The 24,741-nt window shown below is 40.5% G+C and overlaps 1 protein-coding gene across 7 annotated transcripts in view; it reads right to left on the minus strand.

Moving 5' to 3' along the window:
• Nucleotides 1-14,057, minus strand: part of UBN2 (ubinuclein 2) — an 88,405-nt gene extending 74,348 nt beyond the window's left edge. For 2 of the 7 annotated variants that reach the window (XM_067042050.1, XM_059074858.2), the window contains exons 1-2: nucleotides 13,265-13,984; nucleotides 7,061-7,156 (exon numbers count right to left, since the gene is read on the minus strand). In XM_067042050.1, the coding sequence (XP_066898151.1) occupies nucleotides 7,061-7,156; nucleotides 13,265-13,738 (570 nt within the window). In that variant the 5' untranslated portion in view covers nucleotides 13,739-13,984. Of the gene's footprint in view, nucleotides 1-7,060; nucleotides 7,157-13,264 lie in introns of all 7 variants that reach the window. The other 5 variants (XM_067042049.1, XM_059074857.2, XM_067042048.1 and 2 more) reach the window with 4 other exon arrangements.
• Between the last annotated feature and the right edge of the window lie 10,684 nt (nucleotides 14,058-24,741).

The following is a 24,741-nucleotide window of genomic DNA, read 5'->3' on the forward strand; positions in this document are numbered from 1 at the left end:
GTCTGGAGCCTGTGCTCTGCAACAAGAGAGGCTGCGATAATGAGAGGCCTGCGCACCGCGATGAAGAGTGGCCCCCGCTTGCCACGACTAGTGAAAGCCCTCGCACAGAAACGAAGACCCAACACAGTGAAAAATAAAATTTAATTAATTAATTTAAAAACAAAAAAACCCCAAAGTCTATGTGGTATAGTAAGCAGATTTTAAAGTCATAATGTGATTTCATAAATGCTAATAAATGCCTGGCAGAAATACATGTCTTCCTGTTTAGGGAGTCATTCAGATTCAAACAGTATTAACTGCGATGTATCAGGTATTGTGTTAAGCACTTTCATTTAGATTATTGAATTTATATCCAATTCTAGGATAGCATGATCTTCCAAGATGGCTGGGGTAACAGAGTGTGAAAAATCCCTAAAAGAAATCTGCCAGCCACCATGGGTTATCTTATGCCCTAGAAGGCTTAGAGAACAAGTCTACACCCATGAAACCAAACCTCATTCCCTGACCTACAGTATACATGGCCTCGGAGAAACATACACAACCTAGAAACCATCTAAAAACTGAACTGGAAAGTGGGATATTTAGTCGCCACATTTGGAACCTTAAAACTGGGAATGAGGAAAGTCACAGGGGCCTCTTTAAACTGTATCCTGCTTCCTTCCTTCAGTAACCAACAAGACAAATGTCAAATGTCAAAACTCGGACTTAGCCATTTATTAAGATTTATGTACAACAACCAATTTAATATACTCTAGGTAAAAGTAAGTGATGAATACTTATACTGCTCTGTTCCCAAAAGAACATTTAGCAACTGATGCTGAATACACAGTGTCACATTACCTGAAGAGTAACATAACAGGAAATATGACATAGACAATAAAAATAGGACAGAATGGGGGAAAAAACACAAACCAGCCATTCAACACAGGGTTCTATACTCCCCATAATTTCTGCTATCACCAAAGTTGTCTCAATCCTTCTTCCACAAGCAACTGCTGCAGGATAAGGCACATCCTATACTCCTCAAGTAGCCTTCCCTTCTCCCTCAGGTGGCTGCTTGCTTCCCTCACTCAACTCCTCTCCAGCACAAGCAACAGCTAGATATACTAAAGACCACAAAAAGCCCATAAACTTGCCTCTCAGGCCTTTCAGCAAAACACAGAATTTATCACTAACATCACTCTTGGACGCAGCTACATCTCAATGCATCCTATTTTTTTTTTTGAAAACTATACATATAAGATTTATTTTATACTTTCCACCTCCTTGGTCATTGGACCTGTTATTACATTTGTCAATTTTCTGAGATCAAGTTGCATCCCATTTTTCTCCATATCTGGAAACCCCCCACTTGATTTTAACTTGCTCCGTTCTCTGAAACTTCGTACAAATGCATGCTGCTCCACAATGGAAATGGTACACGCTCCCACATGTACCACCAACCACTCTGCTCGCAGAAGAGAAAGGGAAGAATGTAAAAGTAGATGAACTGATGAGTTAAATATATTAGGAAAAAAATAGTGAAGCAAGTACACAAAGGTCTCAAACAAAGCTTGAGAGCCAAATCTGACCCACAGATGGACATTTTGTTTGGCCCAGTAGGTGTTTTAGTTAGAAGCCCACATTTAAAAGTAAGAGATAATCAGATTTCCCTGGTGGTGCAGTGGTTAATAATCCACCTGCCAATGCAGGGGACACGGGTTTGAGCCCTGGTCTGGGAAGATTCCACATGCCACAGAGCAACTAAGTCCGTGCGCCACAACTACTGAGCCTGTGCTCTAGAGTCCATGAGCCACAACTATGGAAGCCCGTGCGACTAGAGCCCATGCTCCGCAACAAGAGAAGCCCGCGCACCGCAACGGGTAGCCCCGGCTCGCCCGCAACTAGAGAAAGCCCACGTGCAGCAACAAAGACCCAATGCAGCCAAAAATAAATAAGTAAATTTATTTTTTTTTAAAGTAAGAAATAACACAGTAAAATCCAGATTTCAGCCTTCTTTTGAGAAATGGAAAGATCTGGCAACCCTAAGCCCAAATTCCTACAAAGTAACAAAGGCTGGAACTGAGTAGCAATGTCCCCTTTAGACAGAGCACATGCTGTCCCCTGTTTGGAACAATCCCCCACCTTTATTGTCCATCTGGCTTGCTTCACTGATTAATCAGGGGAAACTGGGGACATCTGAATTTGCTACTCCTGAATTCCAGGCACTAAAGTAACTAAAGGACAGTAAACAATAGGTCAGTAAATATCTTCATTTGTTGCTTAACAGTGATCTTTTGTGAGAGCCTAGGATTGGACAAGGTATCTTCTCCCAGGTGACTTCTGGCTGATGATTTTCTTTTTTTTCTTTTCTTTTTTTGGCTGCACACAGGCTTTCTCTATAGTTGGGGCAAGCAGGGGCTACTCTTCATTGTGGTGCACAGGCTTCTCATTGCAGTGGCTTCTCTTGTGGAGCACAGGCTCTAGGCGCGTGGGTTTCAGTAGTTGTGGCACGTGGGCTTAGGTGCTCCACAGCATGTGGGAATCTTCTGAGACCAGGGCTCGAACCCATGTCCTCTGCATTGGCAGGTGGATTCCTAACCACTGTGCCACCACGGAAGTCCTGGCTGATGATTTTCTTAAAGGGCTCCAAATAATCTGTTGTGGTCTTTAAGAAGACCACAATAGTTAAGAAGAATATGTAAAAAGTGACTGGAGGACGAAAAATAAAGGCCACTTGGAATAGAACGCCTGAACTAAAAGATCGAAATCGGTGGGGTCATCAATTAAAAGAGGTTAAAACCACATAGATGTTTACGTAAAAAGAATTTATGACAAGTAAAGAATAAGAGCAATTCTCTACAAGAATGATATGTTTTAATTTCTGTTTTATGCAATGAAGTAATTCACTGCATTGGTCTAGCCCTCGGGGGAATCAAGAGGCCAGGTTAATATATCTGCCCAGGCTTCGCTGGTGGTGCAGTGGTTAAGAATTCGCCTGCCAGGGCTTCCCTGGTGGCGCAGTGGTTGAGAGTCCACCTGCCAATGCAGGGGACACGGGTTCGTGCCCTGGTCCGGGAAGATCCCACATGCCGCGGAGCGGCTGGGCCCGTGAGCCACGGCCGCTGAGCCCGTGCTCTGCAATGGAAGAGGCCACAACAGTGAGGGGCCCGCGTACCGCAAAAAAAAAAAAAAAAAGAAAAAAAGAAAAAGGGAGCTGGAATAAAATCTGTCAATCATTAAAAACAAAAAAAAAAAAAAAAAAGAATCCACCTGCCAATGAAGGGGACATGGGTTCGAGTCCTGGTCCAGGAAGATCCCACATGCCGCAGAGCAACAAAGCCCATGAGCCACAACTACTGAGCCCACGTGCCACAACTACTGAAGCCCACATGCCTAGAGCCCATGCTCCACAACAAGAGAAGCCACGGCAACGAGAAGTCCCTGCACCGCAATGAAGACTAGCCCCTGCTCACCACAACTAGAGAAAGCCCACGCGCAGCAACGAAGACCCAACGCAGCCAAAAATAAATTAATTAATTAAAATTTTAAAATATATATACATCTATACACACACACACACACACACACACACACACACACACACACATCTGGCTGCCTGGAAGGAAGAGAACAATATTAGGTGTTTTAATGTTTGTTCTTTTGCAAAATTAATCAGTTACTTGCTACTTCCTCAAATAAATTATTTTTCAGAAAAGAAAAAAAAGAATGATATGTTTAAGTGAATGAACAGCATTTCACATTTAGTTAGCACTTTAAATATTTCAAACACTAATAATCTATTTTCCATCTTATTTTGACAAAACCCTTGTGCTATAAAGTTGACTAAGCAGACCTTATTTTCCCCTCACACATACTAAAGCATAAAAAAGCCAAGAGCCTTCACTAAGGTCCCCTAGCTAGTTATGGCAAAGAGAGGATCAGAATCTAGCTGCATTAACTCATAATCCTGGGCTCCTTCCACTACCATATATTGCTGCTGCCGCATCTCATCCATTGCTAGCCTACAAAGGGTAGAAAGGAGGTTGAAAGTATCCATTCAAGTCTCCAAAATTCCTTCCAATTTCAAGAATGGGACTTCTACTCACTTTCAGGTCCCCAAAGGAGAGTCATTCATTTCCACAGGCCACTGTTTGGCCCTGAATTTGTGTGTCATATGTATGCTTTGTCTTCCCAATGATTTTGAAAGTTTCTCCAACAGGCGGCAAATACCATGTCTCTTTGTATGTCCAACAAAAATGCTCAAATATTTTATTATTTATATACAAAATTTAACAAATAACTCCATCTCTCATTCCAAGAAACAAAAGGCTAGAAGTAACCTTAAGCGATTTTCAGAAATAATAACAAGGACATCTAAGTTATATTATGAAGGGAAAAAAAGTAAGAAGAAAAGGTAGCTAGGGATACAAGTTCTGTCTGTATTTTATAAACCTCAAAGAACTAAGTCATCTTTTTGTCATCTGCAAAAAAAGAAATCTAACTTTGGAAGGTTAAAATTTTGCAAATATCTAAAAGATTTTCTTTTACTTAAAATATAAATATATACATAGTGTTTGTATAAATAAATACACATCATATATGTATAAATATACATATAGACGTCTGCATATGATATGCCTGAACACCAATAAAAATCTTTGTTGTTTAAGAGTGATCTTTTGTGAAGCCTAGAGCCTAGAGTTGGCAAGATATCTTCTCCCAGGTCACTTTTAGCCTGATGGTTTTCTTAAAACGGTCCCAATAATTTGTTATAATACGCATATTTAACATTCACGGATATAATATTCATGGCATGCTTTTAGGTTTATGCACATAAAGCCTTCATGAGGTAGGACATTTTAAATCTCTACTTAGAATGGAAATAAGAGAGTCAGGAGCCAAAATAAAAATCTAGACAAGAAATACAGCCCATTAATTTGGATTATAACAAGAGTAACATTTTATCCCTGCACAATGACAGTGCTTGGATATATCCGTTATTTGAAACAATTTTACACATCAACCAACTTCTTCAGAACACTGGTTTTTCTATGCCAAGAACTATCCAAAAGCTTCCCAATAAGATTTAATGCTAACTGTGAGGTACATGACTTACAGGATATGCTAGGAATTTTCCACTTGCAAAGGGCAATCTAATCCTTAGTGTTATAATCCATGGGGAAAAAAGGCACTCTAATATAGTGTTGGAGGGAGTAGAATCTGGTAATTTGATAATACTGTATATACCAAAACTGTAAATGCATAAATCTTTTGACCTAAAAATTCCCCTTCTAGGAATCTGTTCTGAAGATAAACTTGAAAATGTGTGAAATGGCATGCTACTAAGTAACTTACTGCAGCACTATTAGAAGGGTAAATTTTTGGAAACAACTGAAATTATGTGGGGACTAGTTAAATAAATGGTGATATGTCCATACGATGGAATACCATGTGGCCTTAAAAATGAGAGAGAGAAAGCTCTCTTTGTCCTGATACGAAAAAAATCTCCAAGATATAGTAAACGAAAAAAGCAAAGAGCAGAACCATGTAATGCATTCTGTAACATGTGTAAAAACAGGTGTGGGGTAGGGGGAGAAATAATGTATATAGAGAAATACACATAAAATATCTCTGGAAGGACACCCAAGAATATTACTTGCCTCTAGGAAGTGAAATTAGGTGGGTGGACAGTAGAATAAAAGGAAGATTTTTCACTCTATATTTTTTTCATTTTTGAATTTGAACCATGTAAATTACTACCTGGTTAAAACATTAAATTTAACCAATGTATTAATCTGTATAAAAAGTATAGACAGTTATTTCAGGAGTTATAATCTGAGAACAACACTGTATTATAATTAACACTACAAATGTAACAACTTTGGCTACTCCTTCCATGGAAACACCCATTAGTCCACCCCTAAAGATATTATACAGCCACAGAATACAGAGCCAGAAGGGGCTGTGAAAAACCTGAACATCTCAATTTACAGATAAGAAAACTACGGCCCAAAGAGGTTAAATAACCTCACCAATGGACACAACTAGTGGCTGGCAAAGTATGGCCTAGAACCTGACCCACATTTCAAAATATTCCCATGTATTTTCTCCATGCCCAAACTGTTTCTTCATTACCACGAAGAGCCAACAAGTGTCCACCAAGACTGCAGCTGCATTTTGAAGATAACATGAATGACAGAGCTAGTGTGAGCTGATATCCTATCTCTGTGAGATACTTTTCAATGCTCACAGGGGAACCACAAGGGGTAAGGTCTTGCTTCTCTCGGGTCATGTTTTAGCAAAGAGACAAAGGGTAGTTAAAGCCAGAAGATAAAAATGGGGAGGTGGTGGTGGGGGGAATCTTCCAATAAGGTCAATTATACTAGAAAAATTGAGAGTAACATCAAGCAACTTTACAATCAGGTAATTCAAATTTATTTTTATATTAAAACAAACGCCAATCTACTGTGGCAAAGAATATAAAATGCACATGAATTTTAAGGTAGACAAGATACTTATATGAAATTTCATGCTGCTGCTGACTGATCCTGAACCCAGTGGCCTAGCAGTACACACATGCATTCTCTTAAACTCTTAAGAGACAGGAAGGCTTGAGAACTACTACACCAAAGGAATTAAAATAGTGTTCTCAATGGCAGTGGAAAGAGCAAAGGATTAAAAGGATTAAAGCTAGACAGACCTGGATATGCAGCCTCATTCTTGCCACTGTGTGACCTTGGATCAGTTATTCAACCTTAAGCTCAGAGCCTGTTTCTTCATCTGTAAAATGTGGTCCATATTACTTACCTTGGAGTGTTGTTATAGGATTGGCGATAATGATGATAAGCAAACTGCCTGAACTCTAGTAGAAGGAATACAATAAATGATAGCTACTACTACAGCCATCACAAACCTATCAGAATATGTATAGGACCATCTAACCATTTATTGGGGTTCAATCTGTTAGAACAAGATAATGTGAGCAATGGATGCTATCAGCCCTCCCAAACTGTCACAGAAAAAAAAAAAAAAGGCCAACAGGATAAAATTACCTACGTGAAAACTTTATTATACTCACATATTTCATTTCAAACTTCTTAGCCAACATTTCCACTTCTTGCCTCTCTTGATGATCATCATTGAACGGGTCTTCCGTGTAAACGGGCTTCTTCTGCTTCAAAGTGAATGGTAAAAGAAATAGAAGTATTAGTATTACTTCAACCAGAGTTGAACATATCTAAATTTAAAACATGAGTCAACTTTTCCAAATATTAACAAATAAGTTAGAAGCATTAAAACGTAACTAAAAAGGGACTTCCCTGGTGGCACAGTGGTTAAGAATCCACCTGCCAATACAGGAGACAAGGGTTCGAGCCCTGGTCCGGGAAGATTCCACATGCTGCGGAGCAACTAAGCCCATGCGTCACTACTACCGAGCCTGCATGCCACAACTACTGAAGCCCCCACGCCTAGATCCCGTGCTCTGCAACAAGAGAAGCCACTGCAATGAGAAGCCCGCACACCGCAATGAAGACCCAACACAGCCAAAGATAAATAAATTTTTAAAAAATTTTTAATAAAAAAGTCACTAAAAAGGAAACTAATACAACACTGTAATTTAACTACACTTCATTTAAAAAATTAAAATTTTTTAAAATTAGAAAACAAAAATTTCAAAAGTAAAAAAAAGGAACTAGAATGAAATGTTGGTTTATAGCAAAAATATTTGCAGTTTTAACGAACTCCTACAGATTCTAAAGTTTTTTGGTGGTTAAGAACTTAACAATTCAAACTGTCTTCACCCACAAAATGACCTATGGTTACCCCATCCAAAATAAAAAGGCCAAAGAAACCCAAGAAAATTAGGTAAACATGAAAATTCCACCTATAACTCTAGTTTGAGATCTTCCCAACAAAGATTAACCACTTTGGTCAGACAATGCTTCTAAAAGGTTATTGGAATCTAGGTTATTACAATCAACATTTAATCATCTGCCCTGAGTTGGCACTGGAGTATCTGTAGCTGCTACAGCTTTTTGCTGAGGCCTAGCATTGACAACCTCTGTATCACTTACATCCTGTCAATGAATATCCATTCAGAAAATACATCCGACTTGTAAACAAAGCCCAGAAGTTCAATAGCTACAAACAGATTATATTATCATAGCTTCTTTCTAGCAAGGAGAGTGAAAATCTACTATAATGCATGGTTTAAAACACACACACAAGGGCTCCCCTGGTGGCAAAGTGGTTAAGAATCCGCCTGCACACGGGTTCAAACCCTGGTCTGGGAAGATCCCACATGCCATGGAGCAACTAAGCCTGTGTGCCACAGCTCCTGAGCCTGCGCTCTAAAGCCCGCGAGCCACAACTACTGAGCCTGTGTGCCACAACTACTGAAGCCCGTGCACATAGAGCCCGTGCTCCACAACAAGAGAAGCCACCGCAATGAGAAGCCCACGTATCGCAATGAAGAGTTGCCCCTGCTCGCCGCAACTAGAGAAAGACCCTGCACTGCAACGAAGACCCAATGCAGTCAAAAATAAATAAATAAAATAAATACATTTATAAAAAATAAATTAAAAAACAAACAAATACACACACACACACACACACACACACACACACACTCAGAGCTAGGATCCCACATTTACCATCTATTGACCAAAACAAACAAAAACATACATCACATCCTTTACTATTTTCACAGGCACATTTCATAGATAATACATATATAAACACACATATATACATTTCAACATACAAAAAAACCCAAAACAAGGAGCTACATGTGGATAAAAACGATATTTTTATCTAATTATGAACAAATAAGTTCATTTAAAAAATAGGCTAGATGCTATTACTGATGTAGCATCTTCAAGCAGTAATTAAAAATGAAAATATATTACAGCTGAAATATTAGATACAGATTTGTCCTAAAGGGCAAGAAAAAATGCAGAAGGGATGAAGATTTACACAGTTTGAAACTGAGATACATGATCCTGGCTATTAAGGCTGAGACATGATTAATCTAAAAATATGACAGAAAAATATGGACATAATGAATATAAAACAATTCATAATACCTAGGGCATTAGAATTAAAGGATACATCTTAAAGCTTAAAGGAATTTTTGAATCAATTTTTTAAATTATCTATTATAATAAGTAATATATTTATAGAATCCTTTATCCCAATAGGAGTTACCAATGGAAAATATAAATATGACCTGAAAGGAAACAAACTAGCAGAAATAGACTGGTGATGAAATAAGAAGTACTAGGCATATTCAGGGAATAGCCTTAACTTGAGACTAAAGTTAAAGAGAGTAAACAACCACCATGACTCGCTTGCCATTATAACCAGTTTCCTTCATGTCAGTATGAAGTCCAAATACTAGGTCTTACTACTGGTCTGACCCATTTAATATGTGCAAATATAAACACATGAATATATATTTTTAATAAGAATCACCTTATACACCATTCTGAACTATTTTACGTAGACTTTATATAGGCAGCAAAAGTAAATCTCTTATTTACCCTTGCTAGTCTATAAAAATAAACTTAAGAAAACTGAGACACTTTTCTTTCACAGTTAAGAAATAACGCCTATCCACAATCAAGGCTCTAAGTAAGCTTTACGTTTCTCAGGTGAAAAGATCTGACAATTAGTAAATACCAAAATTACCAACCACCCACAGGCAAAATTGACCCAATGATTCTGTCTCTTGATGTTAACTCATTAACATTATTTTCAGAAGAGCTTTCATATATGTAATCCGAAATACGCAGTATGACAAGCAATGGAATATCATAGAATTCTCTGGTAACAATATAATCACATTAACACTATAAACATTCATTTTTCTTTTTACACTGAATGTTCAATTAATCATGTTTATAGGAAGATGTTTTCTGGTTAAGTGATTTTCTGGTTTACTAAGAGTTAAAAAAGAATGTCTTGTGTATCAATTCCCCTTAGCCAGAAATGGTGAACAAATTAATCTTTCAGGATAGAGATGGCTGCAATGTCTCAGCCTCAATCAAGGATCAATACTCTACAGATAACAACGTTAAGGGTTTAGCTAACCTGTGTCCTGACAACCTAGACGAGGTTTTGTTTTCCGTATTTTGCCAACACAGGCTCATTTAATCGTGTTTTTCCGTATTAATAAGAAGTTTAGAAAAATTTCTAACTGCATTCAGTTACTGTTCATTTTGTATTTACGAAGGGGGATGATTTAAATTCACCCTAGTACAGATGGTATTCACATGTAACAGATTTTTTTATACTTACACCTATCAAGTAAAATCCTACTGGGTGATAGATGGCTATTTCAAAATTTTAGAAACTTTTCTTCTTTTAATTTTACAAGATCTCTTTTCCTCCCCTTTCTACTCTTACCCTGCTACAAAGTATGTCATTCAATTACAGTAACTTAAAATTAAAACTACTTTGAAAATATTACAACATCACTAAAAATAAACTGGACTCCTCCTGAGGGGAAGAAAAACCAAATTTGGGAATTACCACTTTGCAGGTCAACTCTATTGCTTACATTTTGCTTTTTGATGGTTTCTCTTCCTAGGATTTCCTTTCATGGAAATGTGACAACTTCATTTAGAAAGGTGTTTTCTACACTTTCTTATGTAATAAATATGTTCACTGGGAGTAATCATAGGAAAATCTGGCAAATCTTTGTTGCAAAGGTACACTACACAAGCAATGGATTTTTTGGTTCAGTGGAATATGACAAATGATATATGGCTGAATGAACAAGAAATCAGGACTAAAATACCCCAAATTGATAGTGTAAACAGAAGAATTAAACTGAATTATTCACCTTTCTATTACATGAAACTATTAATTCTGATATTATCAAGTTAATACGATAGGCTATCAAAATTAACTTTATACTTATAATTAAAAGATACATATCTATTATTAGTTTATCACAGCATCAATATTAGACTAAAGAGGGTCATAACAGAGGTCTGTGTATATCTACTATAACTCTCATTTCAGTTCATTTCAGCAGGACTTTCTAAATTTAAACTATATGAGTTAATTGTAAGAATTCTGTTTTACTAAGAATTGGTACTAGCATGGAAAAAAGTATTAATAAGATTACACATGGGGCTTCCCTGGTGGCACAGTGGTTGAGAATCTGCCTGCTAATGCAGGGGACACGGGTTCGAGCCCCGGTCTGGGAGGATCCCACATGCCGCGGAGCAACTGGGCCCGAGAGCCACAACTACTGAGCCTGCGTGTCTGGAGCCTGTGCTCCGCAACAAGAGAAGCCGCGATAGTGAGAGGCCCGCGCACCGCGATGAAGAGTGGTCCCCGCTTGCCACAACTAGAGAAAAAGCCCTCGCACAGAAACGAAGACCCAACACAGCAAAAATAAATTAATAAACTCCTACCCCCAACATCAAAAAAAAAGATTACATATGAGCACTTTGTACACCAGCCTCCTTATTTGCAAAATGTGGATAAATGTGTGTCTCATGCAGCTCTGCTGCACTAAATTCCACAAGCCATGTGCCGCACTTAGAACTGTGTCTAGCACATTGTAAGAAATCAGTAAATGTTAGCCATTATTATGTATTTTTCCCAAATATAATCACCTGTAACTTATTAAGTAGATTAAGAAGTAAAACTGCAAGTCTACATAGATTAGAAGAGCAAACATAGTACAATTTTTTTGAAAAATGCTCCAATCCAGTATACGCAAAAATCTTTGGGGGAAAAAAATGGCATCACTTTATAAATGACAGGGGCGCTAAAGTAAATCTAAAGCACAAAATGTTATGTGGAAATGACCAAAATGATCTCTATCCTTAACAATTCATTTTGGTTTGACCACACAGCAGTATTTGTAAATAATGATCAAAAGATTAGTTGGCCTTACAATAAACAAAATCTAGTGACGTTGTTTAGTATGATATTTTTATTTTTATTTTTTTTTATTTTTTTTTTGCGGTATGCGGGCCCCTCACTGCCGTGGCCTCTCTCGTTGCGAGCACAGGCTCAGCGGCCATGGCTCACGGGCCCAGCCGCTCCGCGGCATGTGGGATCCTCCCGGACCGGGGCACGAACCCATATCCCCCGCATCAGCAGGCAGGCTCCCAACCACTGCGCCACCAGGGAAGCCCTAATATGGTATTTTTAAACTAAATTATTCATTTCAACTATAAAGATAACTGAGGATGAAAATAAAACAAGTGATTTCTGGAGTCTATTAGACCTATGCTAAAGCAAAACCTAGTAAAGAGCATAGTCTCTAAACAACAGAGGAAACTGTTCTCTTATCATTGTTACTCTCCCATTTCCTTTCTAGTTTACTTCTGAACATCACCAACCAACAATAAAAACTCGTTACCAACGAACCTTTCTCCTATCTCCATTGTTCACCAGTTCCACCAAAGGCATATCTATATATTTTCAATAAAGTTTTTAGAAATTCAAAGCTAAGTTTTTTGTCATCACTCTCCAAAAATTACAATGGCCAAGTGCAATATCCTCCAAGCAGGACAAATAAACTAATGATATGTACTCAAATAAGGATATGATGGTAGGCACCAAATACAACAAGAGACACCCTCTCATTCAATTACTGGATGAACACTAGAGAAAACAAAGCTAAAAAGGTTTACCAATATCAACACGAGAGAGAAAAATAAGGAACCAGGTAACTAACCCACGTAACCTCCATTCCTAAAGTGGAATCCTTACTCTGAAAATGTTTAGATTACTTTTGAATCCTCTTTCAATTAAGATAAATACCCCACGCTCAGAAGCACATCTCAGCGCCCAGAACAACAGCGATGAAGGTAAGGATGATACTTGGAGGGGTTACACAATCTCTCTGCTTCAGACTGGGGGGCGTGTCCCCCAACTGGAGCTCCGCAAGCAAAACCCAACAACGCAACGTGCAGGGCCCCCAGATTTTTTGTGGGAAGGCGAGAGGAAACCTGAGGTTTCGAAAGGTGCAGAGGGAAGCCGGCTTGGAACAGCGTTTGGAGCGGGCGTGCAATGGCGGGGGGGCGCGGGGGGGGAGGGGGTTGGTGGAGCCGGGTGGGAGCCTCGGCCAACACTGGGGACCAGAGGAAAGCAGCACCAACCGCCCGTCCACCCGCTCGGCCCCTGCCCCCTCCAGCCACCCTCTGGGGCAACCCGAGACACGCAAGGTGGGCTTCGGAAGGTTCAAACCACTGGGGGAGGCGGACGGGTCCTGAGGCTCCCGGGGTCTGGGGGATGAGGGAGGGATCTTCTGTACCCGTTGTTCTCCGCACAGCAACAGCTCCGGGTAGCTGAACTCCACGCAGCTCTCGTCGGTGGGATCCTTGAGCACCAGCTCCAGGCGCACTGTCTCCTTCGGCGGCCTCTGCTGCGGCTCGGCCCGGGAAGCCGACTCCCGCGGCGGGGGCGACTGCAAGTGCAACTGCGGGAGCGGCGGCGGCGGCGGCGGCTCGGGCCTAGGGGGCTCGCGCTGCAGCGACATGGGCGGCTCAGCACGGCTGACCTCGCGCTGGGGGAGCGGCTTCTCCCGCAGCGGGGGCTGCGCGTCCGACCGGGGTGCAACCTCCCGCGGGGCCGACTGCTCCGCCCGGGCCGGCTCGCGGTACGGCTGCGGCTCCAGTCGGGGGGGCTCGCGAGGGTAGTCGGGCTCGCGTTCGGCCCCCGGGAACTCGGCCTCGCGCCGCCTCACCGGTGACAGGCTAATAAACGCTACTCTGCGTGGCTCCGCCATCCCCACTGTTCTGGCCCTCTGCCTTCGCTCGAGCCGGCGCTCGGTTCTACGCCGAGTTGTTTGCCTGCCTGCCCTTCCTTTTGCTCTCCGTCGCTTTTCTTCCCTCCACCACCCTCAGCCGTCGCCGCCGACGCCACCGTGAGTGCGGACTGTGCCCCCTTCCCCGCCACTATGTTCTGATGGGCTCCACCGCCATCGCCAGGGTCGCTGCGGCCGCCATGTTGGATCCCCCACATAAATAGAAGCAGGCCGCTGAGCGGGCGCATGCGCAGACAGGAGACGCTCACATCCACCGTCGTGGCTGTGGCTCAGTTTTCCTCTTTTCCTCCCAACAGCCTGGAGTCCAGACAGGTCAGCGGAAGTGACGTCATGGTAAGACCGGTTTCCTTGGAAACAGAGACGCCGTCTGCGCCCTTCCTAAAGGGGAGGGGTCTGGGGTTTCCGGAGAAGCTTCCTATTCGCACTTGGAAACCAGAGGCGCGTTTGGGGCTCGCCCAAAGGCGAGCGTCGAGATGTGCCTGGGACGGATCAGGCTATGGCGCCGGTCGCCTCCCGCTCTCGCTTTCAGAGAGTTGGGGTGTCAGCTGGTTAGTCAAGGCGGATGCGGGTAAAGGGTAGAGGGACGCAGGGAGCAGCCTCGGTGTATGCCCGGCCAGCACCCCCACAGCCCGAAGTATCGGGGGAAGAAAGGAAATGGCTAACTCCAGCCGGACTCGCCCTGCGGCTTCCCTGCGCAAAGCGCGACGTTGACTCCCACAGGCCTCACTTTCCTAAACCGACTCCTGTTTTTCTCGCCGGCTGCAGGGGGGATTGTGTGACACGGTCGTAAAATGCTCAGTAACGTTTTGCAGTTGGAAAATTGAACACGCAAATGAACATGGGCTCGTTCATAAAGTCTAAACTGTTTAAATTAATTTTTTTTAGAAACACCCTTCTCAACAGAGTTTGTTGGTATTTTATGGGACGTACTGTCTTGAAAGTAGAATGCTAAATGACCCATTTCAGGTAGGAGAGGAGCCTTAATTGGGAAGGCCTCATAGTCACAGCTGTAATAAACTAACTGAAATTCACCTTTAAAAGAATGAGGATTACCATCCGTTTTAATCCATTTAATGGAAAACAAATCTAAGGGCTCGCCTTCCACACATTCTGTTAATTCAGTTAACCGGATTAACAATGTTAACACCTACTGATGACTCTTTGAGTCAGTGTGATGTCATAGATGAATTCTGAATAGGTTCCGGTTTTTTGCCCTCCTACTACTTTCCCTATTTGTATAAAGAAGGTGTTGGAATCGGTAGTATGATGTTCCCTCCCAGTTCTCGATTGCTCATACGAAAATCCTAAATACTTTTTTGGAGTAGTGAGGGCCTTCGAAGAGGCTGAGAAGAGGTGAAAGTCAATTCTTGTTCAATGCAAAGTCAGAATATCTTTGTCTAAAATATTAGATTACCTAAAATGTGTAAGATATTCGTGCCATCTAACTGTAATGCTGTAAGATCAGTCATTCAGTTTTTGTTATATATAAAATATCCTGTGAGATCAAGCTACTCATACCTTTTTATGAATACTTAGTATCTAAAACATCTTCATGGCAATTTTGATAATTTTACAAACTCTCAAATCTCATGTTGAAGATTAATTTAATGTTCATTCCAGGGTGTGGTAATCTTGCACCTATGGAGAAGTGTACTTATAGAAAAAGGGCAGGGCTTCCCTGGTGGCTCAGTGGTTGAGAGTCCGCCTACGGATGCCGGGGACGCGGGTTCGTGCCCCGGTCCGGGAAGATCCCACATGCCGCGGAGCGGCTGGGCCTGAGAGCCATGGCCGCTGAGCCTGCGCGTCCGGACCCTGGGCTCCGCAACGGGAGAGGCCACAACAGTGAGAGGCCCGCGTGCCACAAAAAAAAAAAAAAAAAAAGGAAAAGGAAAAAGGGCAAGTCAATCTGATCCTTTAATGCCTTTCCATTAATGTTCTATCCTAGAGGCAGAGCAGCAGGAATGTCCCCAGATCCCTGTCTCCCATCTTACCCAAAATGAATTTAGCAATAAGCTTAAAATGGCTGCCTTGTGGAGTTAAATAATAGGAAAAACTTAATTGACAATAGCAGAGACAAACAGAATTAACATAAATAGGTAGATTTCAACACAGTTCAATGTCATTGTAGTACTTTTTATGTTATTCCTCTCTGAGGAAGACACGTTTAAGACTAGAATGTCATGGGAAGATCCAAAGGCAGAATATCACAAAGAAAGAAAAGCAACTGCAAAAAGACTGTGTAGGTAGTGAACTTGGTGAATTGGCCAAAAGGTCAGAGTGGCTGGAGCACAGTGAGCAAGATGGGGAAAGATGTAGGAGACAAATCTGAGACAAGAATAAAATTGTATTTCACACCTTACAGAAGGATAAATATCTAATGAATCAAAGTTTTAAATGTAAACAGTGAAATCAGGCATGGCGCCAACGTGTCTGCCATCTTGGGGCAGCCTTTCCTGCCTTCTTCCAGCAGCAGCGGGGGAAACTGGATTCCACGACGGCAGCAGCAGGGTTTGTGGCAAGAATCATGGCTTGCGGGCTGCCCCGGGTAGTCTCGTCTTCCTGCAGCTTGTAGACCCTCAGGCTTAGGAGCTGTTTCAAGCACACAGCCTTGCGAGAGTAAGGTGTTCTTGGGACGATCTGTACCGAATCCATGACTGAACCCAGTGAAGACTGCTATACAAACGTTTAACATTCGGGCAGCACATGCGGAGACCTACTCTTTTAGCCACCGGCTGCTGGAGACAACCTCGTAGACAAATTGCTACCAAGTCAGCCTGTTCTAGCTGAATGGCTATTGTAGACCTTCATAATCTGACTTCATAATGGAGACTGCCACATTCACTGCTGTGTGACTGACAGGGTCTTGGTGCTCTGGCCGGGTGTCAGACCTCAGCCTCTGAGGTGGCAGAGCCAAGTTCAGGACTTTGGATCACCAGAGACTTCCTGGCCCCACGTAATGTCAATCGGCGAGAGCTCTCCCAGAGACCTCCATCTCAATGCTAAGACCCAGCTCCACCCAACGGCCAGCAATCTCCAGTGCTGGATACCCCATGCCAATCAACTAGCAAGACAGGAACACAACCCCACCCATTAGCAGAGAAAATGCCTAAAATCATACTAAGTTCACAGACACCCGAAAACACGCCACCGGATGCAGCCCTGCCCACCAGAAAGACAAGATCCAGCCCCACCCACCAGAACACAGGCACCAGTCCCCTCCACCAGGAAGCCTACACAAGCCAGTGAACCTCACGCACTGGGGACAGACACCAAAAACAATGGGAACTATGAACCTACAGCCTGTGAAAAAGAGACCCCAAACACAGTAAGTGAAACAAAATGAGAAGACAGAGAAATACGCAGCAGATGAAGGAGCAAAGTAAAAACCCACCAGACCAAATAAATGAAGAGGAAATATAGGCAGTCTACCTAAAAAGAATTCAGAGTAATGATAGTAAAGATGATCCAAAATCTTGGAAATAGAATGGAGGAAATACAAGAAATGCTTAATGAGGACATAGAAGAATTAAAGTGCAAATAAACATTGATGAACAACACAATAACTGAAATTAAAAATTCTCTAGAAGGGGGGCTTCCCTGGTGGCACAGTGTTTGAGAGTCTGCCTGCCAATGCAGGGGACACGGGTTCGTGCCCTGGTCCAGGAAGATCCCACATGCCGTGGAGTGGCTAGGCCCGTGAGCCATGGCCGCTGAGCCTGCACATCCGGAGCCTGTGCTCTGCAACAGGAGAGGCCACGACAGTGAGAGGCCCACGTACCGCAAAAAAAAAAAAAATCTCTAGAAGGAATCAATAGCAGAATAACTGAGGCAGAAGCATGGATAAGTGACCTGGAAAATAAAATAGTGGAAATAACTACTGCAGAACAGAAAACTTGAAAAAAAAAAAAAAGAAAAAAGCATGAAAAGAATTGAGGACAGTCTCAGAGACCTCTGGGACAACATTAAACACACCAACATTCGAATTTAGGGGTCCCAGAAGAGGAAGAGAAAAAGAAAGGGTCTGAGAAAATATTTGAAGAAATTATAGTTGAAAACTTCCCTTCCCTAACATGGGAAAGGAAATGGTCAATCAAGTCCAGGAAGCACAGAGAGCCCCATACAGGATAAATCCAAGGAGAAACATGCCAAGACACATATTAATCAAACTATCAAAAATTAAATACAAAGAAAAAATATTAAAAGCAGCAAGGGAAGAGCAACAAATAACATACAAGGGGATCACCATGAGGTTAACAGCTGATCTTTCAGCAGAAACTCTGCAAGCCAGAAGGGAGTGGCAGGACATATTTAAAGTGATGGAAAAACCTACAACCAAGATTACTCTACCCAGCAAGGATCTCACTCAGATTTGATGGAGAAATTAAAACCTTTACAGACAAGCACAAGTTAAGAGAATTCAGCACCACCAAACCAGCTTTACAACAAATGCTAAAGGAACTTCTCTAGGCAACACACACAATAGAAGAAAAAGGAACATACATGTCGATAATTATCTTAAAAGTAAATGAATTAAATGCTCCAATCAAAAGACATAGACTGGCTGAATGGATACAGAAACAAGACCCATATATATGCTGTCTACAAGAGACCCACTTCAGACCTAGGGACACATACAGACTGAGAGTGAGGGGATGGAAAACGATGGTCCATGCAAATGGAAATCAGAAGAAAGCAGAGCAATGCTCATATCAGAAAAAATAGACTTTAAAATAAAGACTATTACAAGAGACGAAGAAGGACAGTACATAATGATCAAGGAATCAGTCCAAGATGAAGATATAACAATTGTAAATATTTATGCACCCAACATAGGAGCACCTCAATACATAAGGCAAATGCTAACAGCCATAAATGGGGAAATCAACAGTAACACAATCATAGTAGGGGACTTGAACACCTCACTTTCACCAATGATCATCCAAAGTGAAAATATATAAGGAAACACAAGCTTTAAGTGACACATTAAACAAGATAGACTTAATTGATATTTATAAGACATTTAATCCAAAAACAACAGAATACACTTTTTTCTCAAGTGCTTGTGGAACATTCTCCAGGATAGATCATATCTTGGGTCACCAATCAAGCATTGGTAAATTTACGAAAATTGAAATTCTATCAAGTATCTTTTCTGACCACAGCACTATGAGACTAGATATCAATTACAGAATAATAAACTGTAAAAAATACAAACACCAAGAGATTACTGAAGAAATCAAAGAGGAAATCAAAAATACCTAGAAACAAATGACAATGAAAGCACAATGACCCCAAAACTTTGGGATGCAGCAAAAGCAGTTCTAAGAGGGAAGTTTATAGCAATACAATCCTACCTCAAGAAACAAGAAAAATCTCAAACAACCTAACCTTACACCTAAAGCAATCAGAGAAAGAAGAACAGAAAAAACCCAAAGTTAGCAGAGAGAAAGAAATCATAAAGATCAGATCAGAAATAAATGAAAAAGAAATGAAGGAAATAATAGCAAAGATCAAGAAAACTAAAAGCTGGTTCTTTTAGAACATAAACAAAATTGATAAACCATTAGTCAGACTCATCAAGAGAAAAAGGGAGAAGCCACAAATCAATAGAATTAGAAATGAAAAAGAAGTAACAACTGACACTGCAGAAATACAAAGGATCGTGAGAGAGTACTACAAGCAACTATACACCAATAAAATGGATAACCTGAAAGAAATGGACAAATTCTTAGAAAAGCACAATGTTCCGAGACTGAACCTGTAAGAAATAGAAAATATAAACAGATCAATCACAAACACTGTGATTAAAATCTTCCAACAAACAAAAGCCCAGGACCAGATGGCTTCACAGGAGAATTCTATCAAACATTTAGAGAAAAGCTAACACCTATCCTTCTCAAACTCTTCCAAAATATAGCAGAGGGAGGAACACTCCCAAACTCATTCTACAAGGCCACCATCACCCTGATACCAAAACCAAACAAAGATGTCACAAAGAAAGAAAACTACAGGCCAATATCACTGAAGAACATAGATGCAAAAATCCTGAACAAAATACTAGCACACAGAATCCAACAGCACATTAAAAGGGTCGTACACCATGATCAAGTGGGGTTTATCCCAGGAATGCAAGGATTTTCCAATTTATGCAAGTCAATCAATGTGATACATCATATTAACAAGTTGAAAGATAAAAACCGTATGATAATCTCAATAGATGCAGAAAAATCTTTTGACAAAATTCAACACCCATTTATGATTAAAACAACTCTCCAGAAAGGAGGCATATAGGGAACCTACCTCAACATAATAAAGGCCATATATGACAAACTCACAGCCAGCATCGTTCTCAATGGTGAAAAACTGAAACAATTTCCTCTAAGATTAGGTACAAGACAGGTTGCCCACTCTCACTGCTGTTATTCAACATAGTTTTGGAAGTTTTAGCCACAGCAATCAGGGAAGAAAAAGTAATAAAAGGAATCCAAATTGGAAAAGAAGAAGTAAAACTGTCACTGTTTGCTGATGACATGATACTATACACAGAGAATCCTAAAGATGCTACCAGAAAACTATTAGAGCTAAACAATGAATTTGGTAAATCAGCAGGATACAAAATTAATGCACAGAAATCTCTTGCTTTCCTATACACTAATGATGAAAAATCTGAAAGAAAAATTAAGGAAACCCTCCCATTCACCATTGCAACAAAAAGAATAAAATACCTAGGAATAAACTTACCTAAGGAGACAAAAGACCTGTATGCAGAAAACTATAAGACACTGATGAAAGAAATTGAAGACGACACAAACAGATTGAGAGATATACCATGTTCTTGGATTGAAGAATAAACATTGTGAAAATTACTATACTACCCAAAGCAATCTACAGATTCAATGCAATCCCTATGAAATTACCAATGGCATTTTTCATAGAACTAGAACAAAAATTTTCATAATATGTATGGAAACACAAAAGACCCCAAATAGCCAAAGGAATCTTGAGAAAGAAAAATGGAGCTGGAGGAATCAGGCTCCCTGACTTCAGACTATACTACAAAGCTACATTAATCAAGACAGTATGGTACTGGCACAAAAACAGAAATAAAAATCAGTGGAACAGGATAGAAAGCCCAGAGATAAACCCACACACATATGGTCATCTTAGCTTTGATACAGGAGGCAAGAATATACAATGGAGAAAGGACAGCCTCTTCAATAAGTGGTGCTGGGAAAACTGGACAGTTACTTGTAAAAGAATGAAATTAGAACACTCCCTAACACTGTATACAACAAAAAACTCAAAATGGATTAAAGACCTAAATGTAAGGCCAGACACTATCAAACTCTTAGAGGAAAACATAGGCAGAACACTCTGTGACATAAATCACAGCAAGATCCTTTTTGACCCACCTCCTAGAGAAATGGAAATAAAACAAAAATAAACAAATGGGACTTAATGAAACTTAAAAGCTTTTGCACAACAAAGGAAACCATAAACAATATGAAAAGACAACCCTGAGAATGGGAGAAAATGTTTGCAAATGAAGCAACTGACAAAGGATTAATCTCCAAACCGCTTGTAAAGTTTGGAAGCTCAATGAAGCTCAATCTCAAAAAAACAAACAACCCGGGGCTTCCCTGGTGGCGCAGTGGTTGAGAGTCTGCCTGCCGATACAGGGGACACGGGTTCGTGCCCTGGTCCCGGGAGATCCCACATGTCGCGGAGTGGCTGAGCCTGCGCGTCTGGAGCCTATGCTCCGCAACGGGAGAGAGGCCACAACAGTGAGAGGCCCGCATACCGAAAAAACAAAAAACAAACAAACAAAAAACAAACAACCCAACCCAAAATGGGCAGAAGACCTAAATAGACATTTGTCTAAAGAAGATATACAGATTGCCAACAAACACATGAAAGGATGCTCAGCATCACTAATCACTAGAGAAATGCAAATCAAAACTACAATGAGGTATCACCTCACACACACCTCACCTCACACCAGTCAGAATGGCCATCATCAAGAAATCTACAAGCAATAAATGCTGGAGAGGGTGTGGAGAAAAGGGAACCCTCTTGCACTGTTGGTGGGAATGTAAATTGATACCGCCACTATGGAAAACAGTATGGAGGTTCCTTAAAAAACTAAAAGTAGAACTACCATATGACCCAGCAATCCCAGTACTAGGCATATACCCTGAGAAAACCATAATTGAAGAAGAGACATGTACCACAATGTTCATTGCATCTCTAATTACAATAGCCAGGACATGGAAGCAACCTAAGTGTTCACTGATGGTTGAATGGATAAAGAAGATATGGAATATTACTCAGCCATAAAAAGAAACGAAATTGAACTATTTGTAGTGAGGTGTATGGACCTAGAGTCATACAGAGTGAAATAAGTCAGAAAGAGAAAAACAAATACCGTATGCTAACACATATATATGGAATCTAAAAAAAAAAAAAAAAAGGTTCTGATGAACCTAGGGGCAGGACAGGAATAAAGACACAGACATAGAGAATGGACTTGAGGACACGGGGAGGAGGAAGGGATGAAGTGAGAGAGTAGCACTGACATATATACACTACCAAATGTAAAATAGATAGCTAGTGAGAAGCAGCCGCATAGCACAGGGAGATCAGCTTGGTGCTTTGTGCCCCCCTAGAAGGGTGGCATAGGGAGGGTGGGAGGGAGAAGCAAGAGGGAAGGGATTTGGTGATATATGTATACATATAGCTGATTCACTTTGTTATACAGCAGAAACTAACACACCATTGTAAAGCAATTATAGTCCATAAAGATGTTAAGAAAAATAATGCAATAAATATAATATTTCACTCTCACATTTTTCAATAAAAATAATTGTAGTTTCTTCATTTAAAAAAATGAAATCATAAAAACTTTAGAAGAAATCAGCTGAGATTTTTTTAAAAAACTCACACTAGGAAAGGCCTTTCCAAGTATGATTGATAATTGCATCTATTTAAAATAAATTTCATGGGGCTTCCCTGGTGGTGCAGTGGTTAAGAATCCGCCTACAAATGCAGGGGACACAGGTTCGAGCCCTGGTCTGGGAAGATCCTGCATGCCACAGAGCAACTAAGCCCCTGCACCACAACTACTGAACCTGTGCTCTAGAGCCAGCAAGCCACAACTACTGAGCCCATGTGCCACAACTACTGAAGCCCGAGAGCCTAGAGCCTGTGCTCTGCAACAAGAAAAGCCACTGCAAAGAGAAGTCTGCGCACCACAATGAAAAATAAGCCCCACGTGCCGCAGCTAGAGAAAGCCTACGCACAGCAACAAAGACCCAACTCTTCCAATAAATAATAAATAAAATTTTTAAAAATAATAAAATAACATAAGATAAATTTCATGAAAGAAAAATAGCATCAGTCAAATGACAAACTGGAATAAAATTGCAACACCTTTCACAAAGGGTGAATTTCCCTAATCTATAAAGATCAAGGAGATACAACAATAATAACCTAATAGAAAAATGGGGAAAGACATGAACAGATAGTTCACAGGAAAGGAAATAAAAACGGCTCTCAAGTGAATGAAATATGTTTAACCTGACTCAATTGCTGAATGAAGGAATATGTGCATTTCTAATTTGATAAATTACCCTCCATAGAATGTAACAATTTAAATTCTACCACCAATGCATGAGGGTCTCTATTTCCTAATACCCTTGAAAGTATATTACGTTATCAGCCTTTTAAAAATATTTATTTATTTGGCTGCGCCAGGTCTTAGTTGCAGCATGCAGGACCTTCGTTGCCACGTGCGGTATCTAGTTCCCTGACCAGGGAGCAAATCCAGGCTCCTTGCATTGGGAGCACAGAGTCTTAACCATTGGACCACTAGGGAAGTCCCTATTAGCTTTTGTGATCTTTGCCAAGCTGACATTTATTTAAATGATTTTAGTGTACATTTCTCTTATAATAAGTCGATGTATTCATTGGAATTCTGTGCAATCGTCAAAAAAAATTTCAACACTAAGATCTATACTTAAGTGAAAAAAACAACATGCAGAACAATATTTATGCAAAAAGAGAAAACACTGTGCTAAAGGGGGGAAATAATGTATTTTTTTCCCTTTAGAAAACTTTATTCTGAAGTGAAAAAAAGCACAGCATATGTTTCTTTTATGAAAATCCATAGGTAGATTTTTTTTTTAAATATAGCATAGTTGTACAAGGGGAAATATGTTTTGTTAGTATAATCTTACCAAGAATGTAAGAAAGGAAAGACTGATATATTGAAATACGTTTGGCTTCTGGCAGAAAGGTACCGTTCTGAAGAAATGAGAAAAATAGCGCCAGGGCCAATTAACCATCCATCCCTCCCCCCTATTATTTATATATACATAAAATATCTGGATGTCAATACATGCAACTGAAAAGTGATCTGTGGAGGGACACTGTGTGGCTTGAAACAGAAGTGGTTTAACTCTCAGCTGGAGATAGTCGAGGTGTGCTTGTTCTGAGCTGAAGCCAACTGGTAGCTGAACATTGGCATCTTTTTTAATTTTTAAATTAAGGAATTCTTTTTTTTTTCATGGGCATCATTTTTTTCTTTTGAATTTTATTTTATTTATTTTTTATACAAATTAAGGAATTCTTAACATACAGGAAAATGCATATGACAATGAATTTTTCTTCTTGTATACAACCCTTTAACCATTACCTACTTCAAGATACATAAGATTTCTTTAACCCCAGAAAGGTCTTTCATGTCCCTTTCCACTCAGAATTCTCACAGAAGTCACCCCCATTCTAACTGCTTTCACCATAGATTAGTTTTGCCTGTTCTTGAAACTTACATACACAGACTGATATGGTATGTACTCATTATGTACTATTATGTCTGGCTTCTTTCAATCAACACAATGGGGTTTTCTTGTTTGTTTTGTGTGTGTGTGTGTGTGTGTGTGTGTGTGTGTGTGTGTGTTTTCTTT

The sequence above is a fragment of the Kogia breviceps genome, chromosome 9, assembly GCF_026419965.1.
Source record: "Kogia breviceps isolate mKogBre1 chromosome 9, mKogBre1 haplotype 1, whole genome shotgun sequence".
NCBI lineage: Eukaryota > Metazoa > Chordata > Mammalia > Artiodactyla > Physeteridae > Kogia > Kogia breviceps.